The sequence below is a fragment of the Delphinapterus leucas genome, chromosome 2 (genome assembly GCF_059928025.1).
Source record: "Delphinapterus leucas isolate spDelLeu-1000000601 "Yukka" chromosome 2, BTC_Dleu_Yukka2, whole genome shotgun sequence".
In the NCBI taxonomy this organism is placed as follows: domain Eukaryota; kingdom Metazoa; phylum Chordata; class Mammalia; order Artiodactyla; family Monodontidae; genus Delphinapterus; species Delphinapterus leucas.
In genome coordinates, this window is record NC_143130.1 from 75183304 (window position 1) to 75195955 (window position 12652).

General features: G+C 45.5%; 1 protein-coding gene across 1 annotated transcript in view; it reads right to left on the minus strand.

The window, feature by feature from the left end:
* Positions 1 to 12652, minus strand: part of TLN2 (talin 2) — a 304454-nt gene that overhangs the window by 143051 nt on the left and 148751 nt on the right. The window contains exons 14-19 of the mRNA XM_089907140.1: positions 10381 to 10561; positions 9364 to 9477; positions 6768 to 6876; positions 5794 to 6002; positions 5141 to 5239; positions 743 to 910 (exon numbers count right to left, since the gene is read on the minus strand). Coding sequence (XP_089763266.1) covers positions 743 to 910; positions 5141 to 5239; positions 5794 to 6002; positions 6768 to 6876; positions 9364 to 9477; positions 10381 to 10561 — 880 coding nt within the window. The remainder of the gene's footprint in view (positions 1 to 742; positions 911 to 5140; positions 5240 to 5793; positions 6003 to 6767; positions 6877 to 9363; positions 9478 to 10380; positions 10562 to 12652) is intronic.

Here is a 12652-nt window from a genome sequence, read left to right on the forward strand (position 1 = left end):
CTGATGTTGCAAATGCTCCGATAGGACCAGAAATGCCAGGCTGAACCAGATTACACATCTGTACAATAGGTTATGTCATCAGGTTGAGAAACAGATGGCTCCCATCTTGTGACACGTCATCTCAGCAAAGATACACATGGTTGAGTGGAAAGGGTATCTGACGTCAGACTGGCCCGAGTTGCAACCCTAGTCCTGCCACTTACAATTTCTGTGGCTGTCATCAGTAACATCTAAGGGCCTCAGTTTCCTCTTCAGTAAACCGGGGATGATGGTGCTTAATGAAGCAGTGTATTACACAGAGGGTGTACATCCTAACTGGCAACGATGGACTTCATCATTACCTCCTTCTGATTCTGTGCAGTGCAGAAAGGGCTCCCATGGACTCTACGGATTATTACTGAACCCATATATAATGCTGTAACTGCACAATCCAAGAGCTCTTTGTGCACAGGGGTAAAGGAGACGTACTGAGAAGTCCAAAGGGGCGACACAGCAATTGGCATGTAGAAATGGCAATTAGATACAAAAAGGACCACTGCCTGAGGACTTGAACAAGGAAAAAATGATTAAAGAACTGGACACCTTATACTAAAATCCTGTCATGTCACCTAAAAGACACCTGAAGCAAGCTCTAAGTCTTAGACAATTTTAACAAGTTCTGCCCCTGGCTCCTCCCAATGCCTGGAGGCAGATAAGAGCGTGTGACACTCTGTAGAAAGGGCTGGGGTGCCAGCTGGCTTACCTTGGCACACGCCACAAGCTGGGAGGTGGAGAGGGCGCACTGGGTGGCGGCAGCAATCACCCTGTTCTGTAGGACTGTGTCCTCAGCCACTTGGGCAACATTCTTTGCCTTTAGTACCAACATGGCAGCAGCATTGGCAACAGCTTTGGCCAAACTCATTAAGACGTCCTAAGAAAAGGGAAAAAAAAAAAAGTCATTCATATTTTCCTAATCACGCTTCACAGCCTGAAAGTAAAGTGTGGTGGTCCACTTAAACATTTTATTAAAATTCCATTTGACCTTTTTCCTTCAGTACTTTAGAAAAATATTTTTCCATTTATTTTTCTGAAATGTCCAGTTAGCCTGAGAGCTAATTAAGGAAGGAGACTTACATCCTAAAAACACAGTCTCCTATACATTAAGTAGCATAGGTTTCAATCCAAAATAGGTTAGTGTGAGGGAAAGGCTTGTATTTTAACCACTGACTCACATTTGTGCACTTAAACAACACTTAGAATCTTGACAACATCTCCTGAGTCTGTGGTGGATCAGCTGAAAATATACACTATGAGCAGCAGGAAGGATAAAATTCACGGCCTCCATCATCATGCCCCACTCTAACTTGAAAATTTATTTTTCTGATTTCTACTTTGCACAAGATCCAAGCTGTCATCAGAAATTCAGCCACATCTCGGCCTCCAGAGGGCAACGTTGAACATGCACAGATAGCACCTCCAGCTCAAGAGCCCGTGAATGCTCTGAACGTAAGTGATTCTCAGTGTTCTGTAGCCTTCTGGATGGAGATTAATTATTATGAAAAGTGGAAAGGGAGCTTACATAAATAAACCAGCTACAAGAAGACCTCACTGAAGATGCAAGGAGCTCTGCGCCTTTAGAGATCAGTTTATGCTTCAAGTCAACATAAAGGCTTTCTGCCTGCAGGATGGAGAATCCTTTGACTTAGCCCATCAGGTGTGTCACCCATTTCTGTGACCTGAAGAATCACCACTGCTACGTTTAATTCACTTCTTGGCTTTTAATACTGAAGGTCATTTATTTGGTTTGGAAATGCCTTCCCAAACATATAAGCCATTATTATTTTGAACATGTCAAGGCTTTCTCCCAGAGGAAGTGTGGTCAGAAGGCTTTATTAATTCATCAGATAATGAAAAGCACTTTTGATTCTGAATGCAAAGGGCACCACAGAGTCTTTACAACAAGGTATTTTATGAGAAGATATACTGGGAAGGGTGTTTAGCCTGTACAATTTTATACAGAGCAAAGACTATATCTTATCCAGGCAAATCAGAAACCCATGAATCCACCAAATAAGCAGCTTTTAAAACGGACAACAACAAAGCAGCCTGAAAGGAACAGTTTGGTCCAGCCTTTTTTAGGTCTCTGGTGTTTACTGGATGTCCAAGGGAAAACCACAGCCTGTGGTGCCGAAAGCTGAAGATGCCTTTGGGATCTGACTGGCACTCATCTGTCATACAACTTCTAGAAACTGCTCCCAACATGGTCTGCAAAGTTACAGTTCTTGGACATCTATCTCAATGCTCAGTGAAAACAAAATTTGAATGTCACAAATTATTATCAAGATTTTTAAAAGCAGTCTTCCCAAAATGGGTCAAAGTATTCCTTCCCTTGATAGGGATCCATCTTTTCACCCAGGGACCAAGATTTGGTCATGCAAACTCTTGACTGTTCTAAAGGGCTTTGTTAGACTCATTTATAGAAATCCTGCTCCTCCTATTAATTTTGTCCCAGAAAAAAAAAAAATACAGTTAGAAAAAGAACGTGATACTATGGCTATAGTTGCTGACAAGGCCCTTGTCAAACTTTTCAACAAGACCACTATTATGCAGCTCATGTAAAATAAATCTTTGTTAACTCTGGGAACATGCAGTACATTGAAAACTCAATAAAAAGCTCCAAGATAGGATCTCAAGAATCAGAAAAATAGAGAGTAAGAAATCCAATGTCAGTAAGCCAGGGGCTACCCATAACTGGAGGAGGCTGTAGGATCACCTTACTGTCCTGGTGTTTACCTAGAGAACGGGAAACGTTCAAGCCAGGCCTTCCCCTGTTAAGAAAGCCTCCACAGGACCGACCCTAAACTTGAATCTGCTTCCCTAGCATGTCTGCATAGAAGCAGATATTAGGAGGCGGAGTTTGCATTGCAATTAGAGAAAGCCCATGTGCAGCAGGGAAGACGCAACATAGCCAAAAATACATACATACATACATACATACTCAAGGATATACGAGATGCCTTAACGAAGGACTGTGACTTCCCTCTCAATCTTCCCAAACACTTTGGAAAATAAGTTGACTGCATCAAGATAATTAAGCCGAGTAAACCAACAGATGGATCTCGTATTTACGCAATTCCTAAGTAGGTACCTACCTACAAAAATTACTTGCTCTAATACAGAATGCACAGGACACACAAGGGTAGTTTGGGGATCTGACTAAGGGGAAGTCAGGATGGGGACATAATTAGCTTGGCTTTACTGAGATGTATTTATGTGGTCTACAATTAATTCTGTTTATAGTTATTATTGGACATTCCAGCACAGAAATGGCTTCCAGAAATACTCCTACCACTCTTTATGGGTCTCAGCCTCCATGATCACATGAATGTTCATGCACTGAATGTCTCATTGTATTGCAGGATCTGAATGAGTGCTATGTTCCCAGCACCCCAGGAATGTGGAGAGTAGAGAAGGTACATGTTTCATGTATCCACAACATACATGACCGTGTCTCAGCGTAACTGACACATCTTGAGGTGATGAAGTTTGGCAGTTCTAGACAAAATAGCAAGCAAAATTGCCCCCTTTGAAGCAACTTGAACGCTAATGGAAAGTTGAATGATCCTTTAATTCTGAATTCTACAGAAATCCCAAACATTGAACCTGACATAGGATTTGGAAAAGGGCATCTTCCAGAGAACAAGGGCTCAAACTATAACAGTTTAATTAGAATGTATTTGTATGTTACTTGTAAAATGAAGACTTAGGAGGATGAGGAATGAAAGGCATCTGCCCACAAGTATGTGAAGAGTTCATCTGAGCCTGAAGATCCCTGGCAGAAGGCCTCTGCACCCCATCTGCGGGGTCTGGGAATAGAGGCAAACAGGTTGAGATCTTGTCTGAGCTGGCAGTGCATCCAGCCAGCTGCAAACAGTGGCTACAGCTGATCCCCAGAGGACATGTCCCTGGTATTGAAAAAAAAGGGGTGACAAAAAAGACTGCCACACTTGTGGTTTTGGATATGACACAGACAAGAGACCCAGCTCTAAACACAAAGGAAAGGCTGTCCTATGTGTGAGCAGAGTGTAAGGGAGTGCCCATGTTTTCACTCTCACATGTGAACTCAAGAATGATGCAATTAGGGACTTCCCTGGTGGCACAGTGGTTAAAAATCCTCCCGCTGGGGAAGGGGAAGCTGGGACGAAGTGAGAGAGTAGCATTGACATACCAAATGTAAAATAGATAGCTAGTGGGAAGCAGCCACATAGCACAGGGAGATCAGCTCGGTGCTTTGTGACCACCTAGAGGGGTGGGTAGGGAGGATGGGAGGGAGGCTCAAGAGGGAGGGGATATGGGGATATATGTATACTTACAGCTGATTCACTTTGTTGTACAGTAGAAACTAACACAACATTGTAAAGCAATTACACTCCAATGAAGATATTAAAAAAAAAAAAAAAAAGAATCCACCTGCCAATGCAAGGGACACAGGTTCGATCCCTGGTCCGGGAAGATCCCACATGCCGCAGAGCAACTAAGCCCACGAGCCACAACTACTGAGCCCACGTGCCTAAAGCCCGTGCTCCACAACAAGAAAAGCCACTGCAATGAGAGCCCGCGCACCACAATGAACAGTAGCCCCCGCCTGCCGCAACAAAAGAATGCCCGCACAGAGCAACGAAGACCCAACACAGCCAAAAATAAAGAAATAAATTTATAAGGTAAAAAATAAAAACATTTTTAAAAAGTAATGTCTTCATAAAAAAAAGAAAGAATAAAAAAAGAATGATGCAATTAAAAACCACCCCAAATAGATAAAACAAGCTTGGCCATGAGTTGATAACTCTAGAGGTTGGGTGGTCGGTATAAGGGTGGTTGTGACATTATTCCATCCATATCTGTGTTTGAAGAAAGTGTAGCATGCTTACTAGTGAGAACAGCTAAGTAAGTGTTTCAAAGTGGTGATGCACGATGTAAGTGAAATGAGTCTTTCAATTAAAAATTCTTTTTCTTTAACACATAAAGATCACACTCCGAGATAATCCACCTTCATCTTTTTTTTTTGTCTCCTCAAGGAAGACTCAGTTTTTCATTACCTTCTCCCTGCTTGGGTCTAAGGCCATCGCTTAGGCTCCAAGGTTATGGGCTGCAAATATCTTACCTGGAATCGCTCATCAGTCTCATTCTCTCCGATCTGCCGCAGAAGATCTCCACTGGCTTGTCCAATACTTCCAGCGGCGGTCAAAACTGTCTGTCGAGGCTACGAACACAGAGCACATCTTAGTGGGAAAGAGAATGCATTGCCTCCCCAGCGTCATCAGACAGGGCAGTGCAGGAAGAAGAATCCTACAGGATGGCCTCCTCCTGCACCTCAGTGAGACTCTTGAACTATCTGCCAGACGGGAGACATCCACGTCCTGGTGGAATCTATGCAAGGAAATGCCTGTGGCTCACAAACCAGCAATGGCTGCATAGATGTGAAATGCTCAAATAATGAGCCTCATTCAGCTGGTAGGAAATTAGAGTACAGACTTGTATCCCCCTTAAATGTGTATTGGTCATGTGTGTTAGTTTCTGAGGTTACATCTAATCAAGTACCCTTGGGTGGGGAAAGGAGGCTTCCTACTAAGAGCTCAACCAGTCTCAAAGGTTGAACCATGGTTTCTGCATGCAGTTCACCAACTCCAAACCCCAGAGGGTGGGAACATGAGTCGTCAGGATGGAAGGGACAGTTCAGGAAGCAAGAACCGCATGGGACCCAGAGGCTGCACCTCCCTCATCAGAACCCGAGTGACAGATGGTCCCAAAGCTCACCTCTCCAGAAGTCGGCTGCACAGCTTTCAGCAAATCCGACACGGCCCCGGCGAGGGTCCTTGCAGCTCTGAGCAAGTCCTCCCCGCTGCCTACCTCATCGTCCATGAGGGCCGCCAACAGCTTCACGCCCTTGGACATCTCCGTCAGGTTGGAAGAAATGGTGGTGATGGCACATCCCACAGCGGTGTAGTCGGTGTCTGCAGGGTCACCTGGGACAGAGAAGGACCATCACCATCAAAGGAGGGTGGTGAAGGTTGAGGGGAGCCCAGGTTGACAGGAAACAGGGTAACACTGGCAGCAGAACCCTGCCCCCACCAACGACGCCCCCATCCTGCAGGAGTCAGACGTCTCCCCATCTCCAAGGTACTGCTCTTCATGGGGTCCTTTTACCCCGAGGCCTCATATATTAAGATACTGAGCATGTGCACCTTTAAAATTCCCAAGGAAGAATCAGCATCTCACGGCCCTTTTCAGAAGGCTGCTCCAAGGTCAGCCGCTTGGAGAGGTCAACTCTACCCCTGAAACACTGCAACGCTGCTTGGTGAAGCCAAGATCTTCCCTGGCTCTCATGTGACAGTGCAAGGCTGGGAGTCGTGCTATACAGAGGAGACCATGGCTGGACAAGACAGAAGAAGGCACCCATGATGGCTAGTCATCTAAAACCATTTTGAGACTGTAAGCTCTCAGAAGGGAGAAACTGGCCTCGATATACTTTGAAGTATGTCCAGCAGCTTGACGAACAATGAGAAGAGCTGGATAAGTGGTTTTTACTGATGATGCATGATACAGACAAAAAGGTATGAGATGTTCACCACATTTCTCCTGGGTCAGTGGGAGAAAATGTCTGAAGCATTGTGAGGGCCTAATAATAGACTCTCCTCTCAGGATAGGAAAAATCTGTTGTTTCAATCAAAGAATAAGAACTTTTGTTTTTAACAAAACCACAATACACCACAAATCCCTCAGGGACTTACCGGCTGTGAGGTTAACAACTGAAGCTGTTCCAGCTGTGATGGCATCGACTTGAGAGTGGATTTCATGTTTGGATTCGTCGACTTTATTCTGAACCCATACCCTAGACGCCTGCAAAACCAGACAACTTCATGACAAAACTGCTGCACAGGATTGCCCAGGAAACCAGAGAAGTTGTGCCATAAAATGAGACCAGCGTTTTGGCCACACTATTTTCACTGGGCCAGCACCAACAAGGCCCTTAAGTCACCTTGAACGATGTCCTTAACAGGCTTCTTGCTCATTCACTCATGCTGAATGGCATGTAAATTCTCAGTGCTTTTTACTCACGTTATGTTTTCTTTAAGATCTTGGAGAGAAAAATTCTGTGGCTTTATGTAGGTAAATTCAATTTAAAAATTGAAAATAATTAGTATCTCATGGGGCTTCCCTCGTGGCGCAGTGGTTGAGAATCTGCCTGCCAATGCAGGGGACACGGGTCCAAGCCCTGGTCTGGGAAGATCCCACATGCCGCGGAACAACTAGGCCCGTGAGCCACAACTACTGAGCCTGCGCGTCGGGAGCCTGTGCTCCGCAACGAGAGGCCGCGACAGTGAGAGGCCCGCGCACCGCGATGAAGAGTGGCCCCCGCTTGCCGCAACTAGAGAAAGCCCTCGCACAGAAACGAAGACCCAACACAGCCAAAAATAAATAAATTTATATATATAAAAAAAATTTGTATCTCATAATAATACCGCACAGTGGCAACAACAACTGTTGCTAATCTTCATCTTGTTTTTTAGAGAATGGGGTTAGAATTAGGGTGTTCTGGCTCATGCGTGTTCTATCAGTGTAGCAATTGTCTTTTGTTCACAAGATGAATGTCATGTTGACGTGGCACCTTTCCTGGTAGGGTTTTGGGAGGTGTGTCAAGACCCCTGCTCTGGATCCAGCTCTACCACTAACAAATGATATGACTTCGAGCACATTTCACCCAACTCCTGTGCCTTTCATTTCTTCTACTGTGGAATCTCACTCAATGGTCTTTTAAAACCTTTCTAGTTCTTATACTTCATGTTCATTTGACCCTATAAATAGCAAATTCTGTTTTTGGCTGTTTCTGGTCTTAGCCAATAAATGCTCATTTATACACTGGTAATGATGATCCTATGGTAACATAAGGTGCTGATCTGCTTCCCAAAACATTCCCAAAATATTAATCTTGGTTCAGCATATGTCTAGCACTAAAATATTTTATATACTAACTCTTTGAAAATTGGTGAAGCAAGAACATTAAATCCAGATATTTTAAAACTTTCTCTCACAACTGTGCTGGATATGGGAGTCTGCCATATGTATTTTTACTCTCAAGCTCCCCAAAGCAAAATATTTAATGACTTCAGGGGCCTGGGAGAAACAGCACTAAGGATGCTGCATCCTGCAGGTACACAAGTACACAAATGAAAAACACCGAGCAGGGAAAACTTGGAGGCAGTTAGCCTGGCTGGACAAGATGAGGCTACAAATTGTGTCTTGGTTCTGGCCCTACGATGGTCAGGCAGTCTTAAAGCAGTGGTCTTCAACCCTGGCTGCATATCAGAATCACAATAGGGAGATGAAAACCCACTGATACCCAGGCCCCACCCACCGGCAACACTGATTTGTTTGGTCTGACCTGGGCCCTAGGCTTCGTCCTTAAAACTCCTCAGGTGATTTTAACGTGTGAAGCAGGGCAGGGAAGGACAGTGATAGCCAGTGGTTTGCAAGTGTGTACACAAAACAGTTAGGAACTTTACTAAAATGCAGATTCTGATTCAGAAGTTTGGGGTAAGGCCTAAGATTCTGCACCTCTCGCAAGATCCTAAGTGCTGCCAATGCTGCTGGCCTGTGGATCACAATTTAAGTAGCAAGGGGCTGGACAATTTCATGCAGCAGCAGCTACAGGAAGGCAGCTAATCGCCCTGCCTCGCTGAAAAGCTCAATAGTAGTAACCCAGTGGTTTGTGAAGCATGGTCTCTGAACAAGTAGCTGCAGCCCCTGAGAACTTGCTGGAAATGCAAATTCTCAGGCCCCACCCCAGACCTACTGAGTCAGAAACAATGGGGGAGGGGCCCAGCAATCTGTTTTAGCAAGCCCTCTGAAAGACTGTGATGCTTGCTCAAGTGTGTGAACCATTGGTAAATACTAACAACAAACCCAGCTAATACTCACCGGGCTCTCACTATGTGTTAGGTGCGGGACTGAGAACTCCTTACATGATTGGATTGTTGGGTCTTCACAACAGCCCTACTCAGGGATGACAAAATGGAGGCTTAGAGAGAGTAAGCTGCCCAGATTCACACAGCCATTGAGCAGTAGAGCTGGAATTTGGGTCCAAATGACATGACTCGAGTCCAAGTTCTTAGCCCTTATGGGGTACTGCCAACAGCCCGTAGCACCCTATGATTCTCTCCTCCTGTGGTGCAGCCTAGAGATGGAGACTCCATCTCTTGAAAAAATACGGACTTCCAACTCACCTAGCTGGAGACAGAGATTCACCTCACTGAATCCAGCCAGAGCACAGAACCCTGTTTTCTGCCAGGGCAGAGACATCGAATAAAAACACTGAACAACACTTACCATATCCTGGCCGAGAGGCGGCAGGGAGTCAAGTTCACTGAGGTCGTCCTGGGCCTGTTGGACAGCGTGCATGCTCGTGTTGATGGTCCCCATGAGGGCCTGCTGGGCCGAGGTCTGCAAAGGCAGGTAACACAAGGGGTCACACCACACTCCTGGACTGGCAACACAGGCTCTACATGAGCAAGGAAAGTGGACCTGAGATCATGAGAAAGCAGCCCAGGGTACGTCTCAACAAACTGCCTGAACCAGCTCCTATTTCAATGGGGGGCCAGTAGGTATTATAATACATTAATAGGACACTAAATATGAGTGTTTGCAATAGGGTGATTCTCATCAGCAGAGTGTGGAAAACAAGAAGGCTCAGGAAGAGTCCCTGCAGGGGAGCTCAGGGGACCCAATCCTGGAGTGCTCAGGACAGAAGGTCTCCTGCACAGGAATCACATGGGTGTGTTACATCAGAACTCTTCTTGGTAAATAAGATTCCACCCAAACCTACAGTCAACACGCTTCTCCACTCAAATCACCTCTGACCTTTAAGGCTCTTCTGCTTTCAAAAAGTTCTTGCCCCAAAGCATGGGATTCCAGAGCAGGCCTGAGAGAGCCCCCGAGTCAGGTAGACCAGCACAGCAGAAAGAACCAATGATCCGCTGGGGGGAAATGTGTGGATCGGAATAGACTTGGTCTACTTCTAAGCCTCTCTGAGGGGTATCTGGGCTGATGAGCAGGCAGGGGAGCAGGGTCCTATCCCTCTCTCGCAAACCACGTGGAGAGGCCACTGGTCCTTGTCCAGCCCTAAAGGACACCTGTGGTCCTAGACAGGGCATTGCCAGAGCCACCCATTTAAAAGAAAACACACTGGGGATTAGGCTTTGGGACTGCACAGCTGAGGAGCCAGGACTCAGACAGGAAGTAGTGAGAGTGAGGATGACACACACAACCTATCACCAGGCTGGTGTGGCTCCCTGGACACCAAAGGCAGCATAGTGACGAGCAGGGCAAGTCCCCTGGTAGCCTCACCAGCGGGGGCATGTGGCCTCGGTGCATCTGTCCAACCATGACCTGCTGCTGTGGGGAGGGCATGCTTCCAACATTGAAGGTCTCAGGCCCACTGGAGCCGGAGCGCATCACGGCCGGCAGTGCCACTGAACCATGCTCCACCTTCCCGGTGCGATTGAACTGCTGCTGCAAGATGGTGGACCTAGGGGGACAGACACTTTGGTCACTGCGAGGTGGCCATTCACAGGGAGTGTAATAAGATACCACAGGTGTCACCAGTATTCACTGCTTCATGCTATGGCAACCAGTTTCCAAGAAGCAAATACAGACAGAATTGTGAACGAAGTAGCAGCACTAAAATGTTTCAGCAGAACCCTGAGATGAATTAATCCTTTTATAATCAGTAATATAAATAACTACTCCCAGTGTATCTAGTTGATAGGTTCATGGCATTATGCTATTAGTTGTTCTTAAAAAAGACACAAAAATAATGATGTTCTAGGCATAAGTGAATGTTTTGGATACACTGATCTATTATTTCATAAATTCTACCTGAAATAGCATTCATTCAACACGTTATCTACTGTGTGCCACGTTCTATTCTAAGCCCTGGGGACAGAGACCATTTATCCTTAGCTTGAAGGAAGAAGCGTGGAAAAGAACTTAAAATCTCCCACAGCTTAGCTCCCCTTCCCCAGGTCAAAAGCCATTGACCACAAAGGCTGTTTCAACACCTTAGAAACTTTGATGATTGGCAGATCATTTCAACTTAAGTCTGGGAAGACTCCTAGGGCATCTAATAAAAAAATTGTCAGTTTTTTTACTTCTTGATATTTTCCTAGAATGAGCAGTGAGTGTAAAGGACTTTGAGCATATGAAGGTAAGAATCTGAGGGTGGCACAGGTGCCTCATAGCCCAGTGGACAAACCCACAGGGAGAGTCCGGGGGAGTCTGCGGGGTGGGGGGGCAGGGGGGCGGGGTGGTGGTGCAGGGTTGCTGAGCAGCTGCATTAAGGCACAGCAACCTCTGTCCCAGGGTTCTGGAACCACTGCAGGTCACTCCCTGTTGTCCAGGGCAAAGCTTGTGAGCCAAGCTAGGATTCCAAGCAACAGGCATCCACGCAGCAGCATTAACATCTGCGGAGGGGCTGGCACTAGGGAGGGTGGATCTATGGCTCCTCTCGGAGCTCAGCTGCATTGCAAGATCTCAGCCAATGTCTAATACAGGGCGAAGTGGAAGGTCTAGTGATGAGGAACTCCCCTGGACCACTCTTCCTGCTTGCCATGACCAGACCGCACCATGATGCCGTCTGCATCAGTGGGGAGGGTCCCAGCATGCGGGGCTCAGACACTTACTGAGCTGCTCCTAGGAGAAGTTCAAGCACAGCAGAATCCTAGGAAGTGAACAGCTCACCCTATTAGGAAGTACTAGGTTACTAATGTCCATCTAATGGTCATTAATAATTTCGAGAAATTAAGGTCTTTTGCCAGAGGGTAGCAAGTAGTACTTGAAATGCACATCAAATTTGGTTCCAACTTGCGTACAAATAAGGGACAAATGGAAAAGCACCTTCAAGGGGATTATGATGCAAACTGTGAGCAAGTGTACAGAGCAGCAACATCAGAGAAACAATTCCTATTACTAGACAACTTCAAGGTGGTGGAATATGCTCAAACTCTCTGGCAGTGCACTATAGGAGACATCAGAACACCTGAATCTGAGCCCTGGCTCTGCCACATGCATGCATCTCAACTAACCTCTAGGAGCTTTGGTTTCCTCATCTATGAACTGGGGATGATAAAATCTAGCCTACATCTTCCACAAGGGGATGCTGCTGAGATCAAGTGAGACAGCAAGATGGACACACACAATAAAGTACAGACAAGAAAAGTTATTACTACAGTGCTCTATTTAACATCAAGGGAGTAGCTGAATAGGTTTTGTTCAACAAGTCTCACTTATTAGATGTCACTTAATTTTAATAAATCTCAGTTTCCTCATTTATAAAATGGAGCTAAATTGAGATTATTCTGAATTTAAAATGATGATAATAGTAAACATTTATTATGTACCAGGGATTGTTTTATGTGCTTTATTAGTAACTCAATCATTAAATTCAAACTTATGAGGTAGTACGATCAATCATTATTCTCATTTTATAGATGAGATGAAAGAGACAGAGAAAATTCATAATGTCCCCAAGGCCACACATTAGAAAACAGACCTCAGATTTGAACCCAGTAACTCTGGCTCCAGGGTCCATGTTCTTTTCTTGTTCCTCTGATGCCTCATG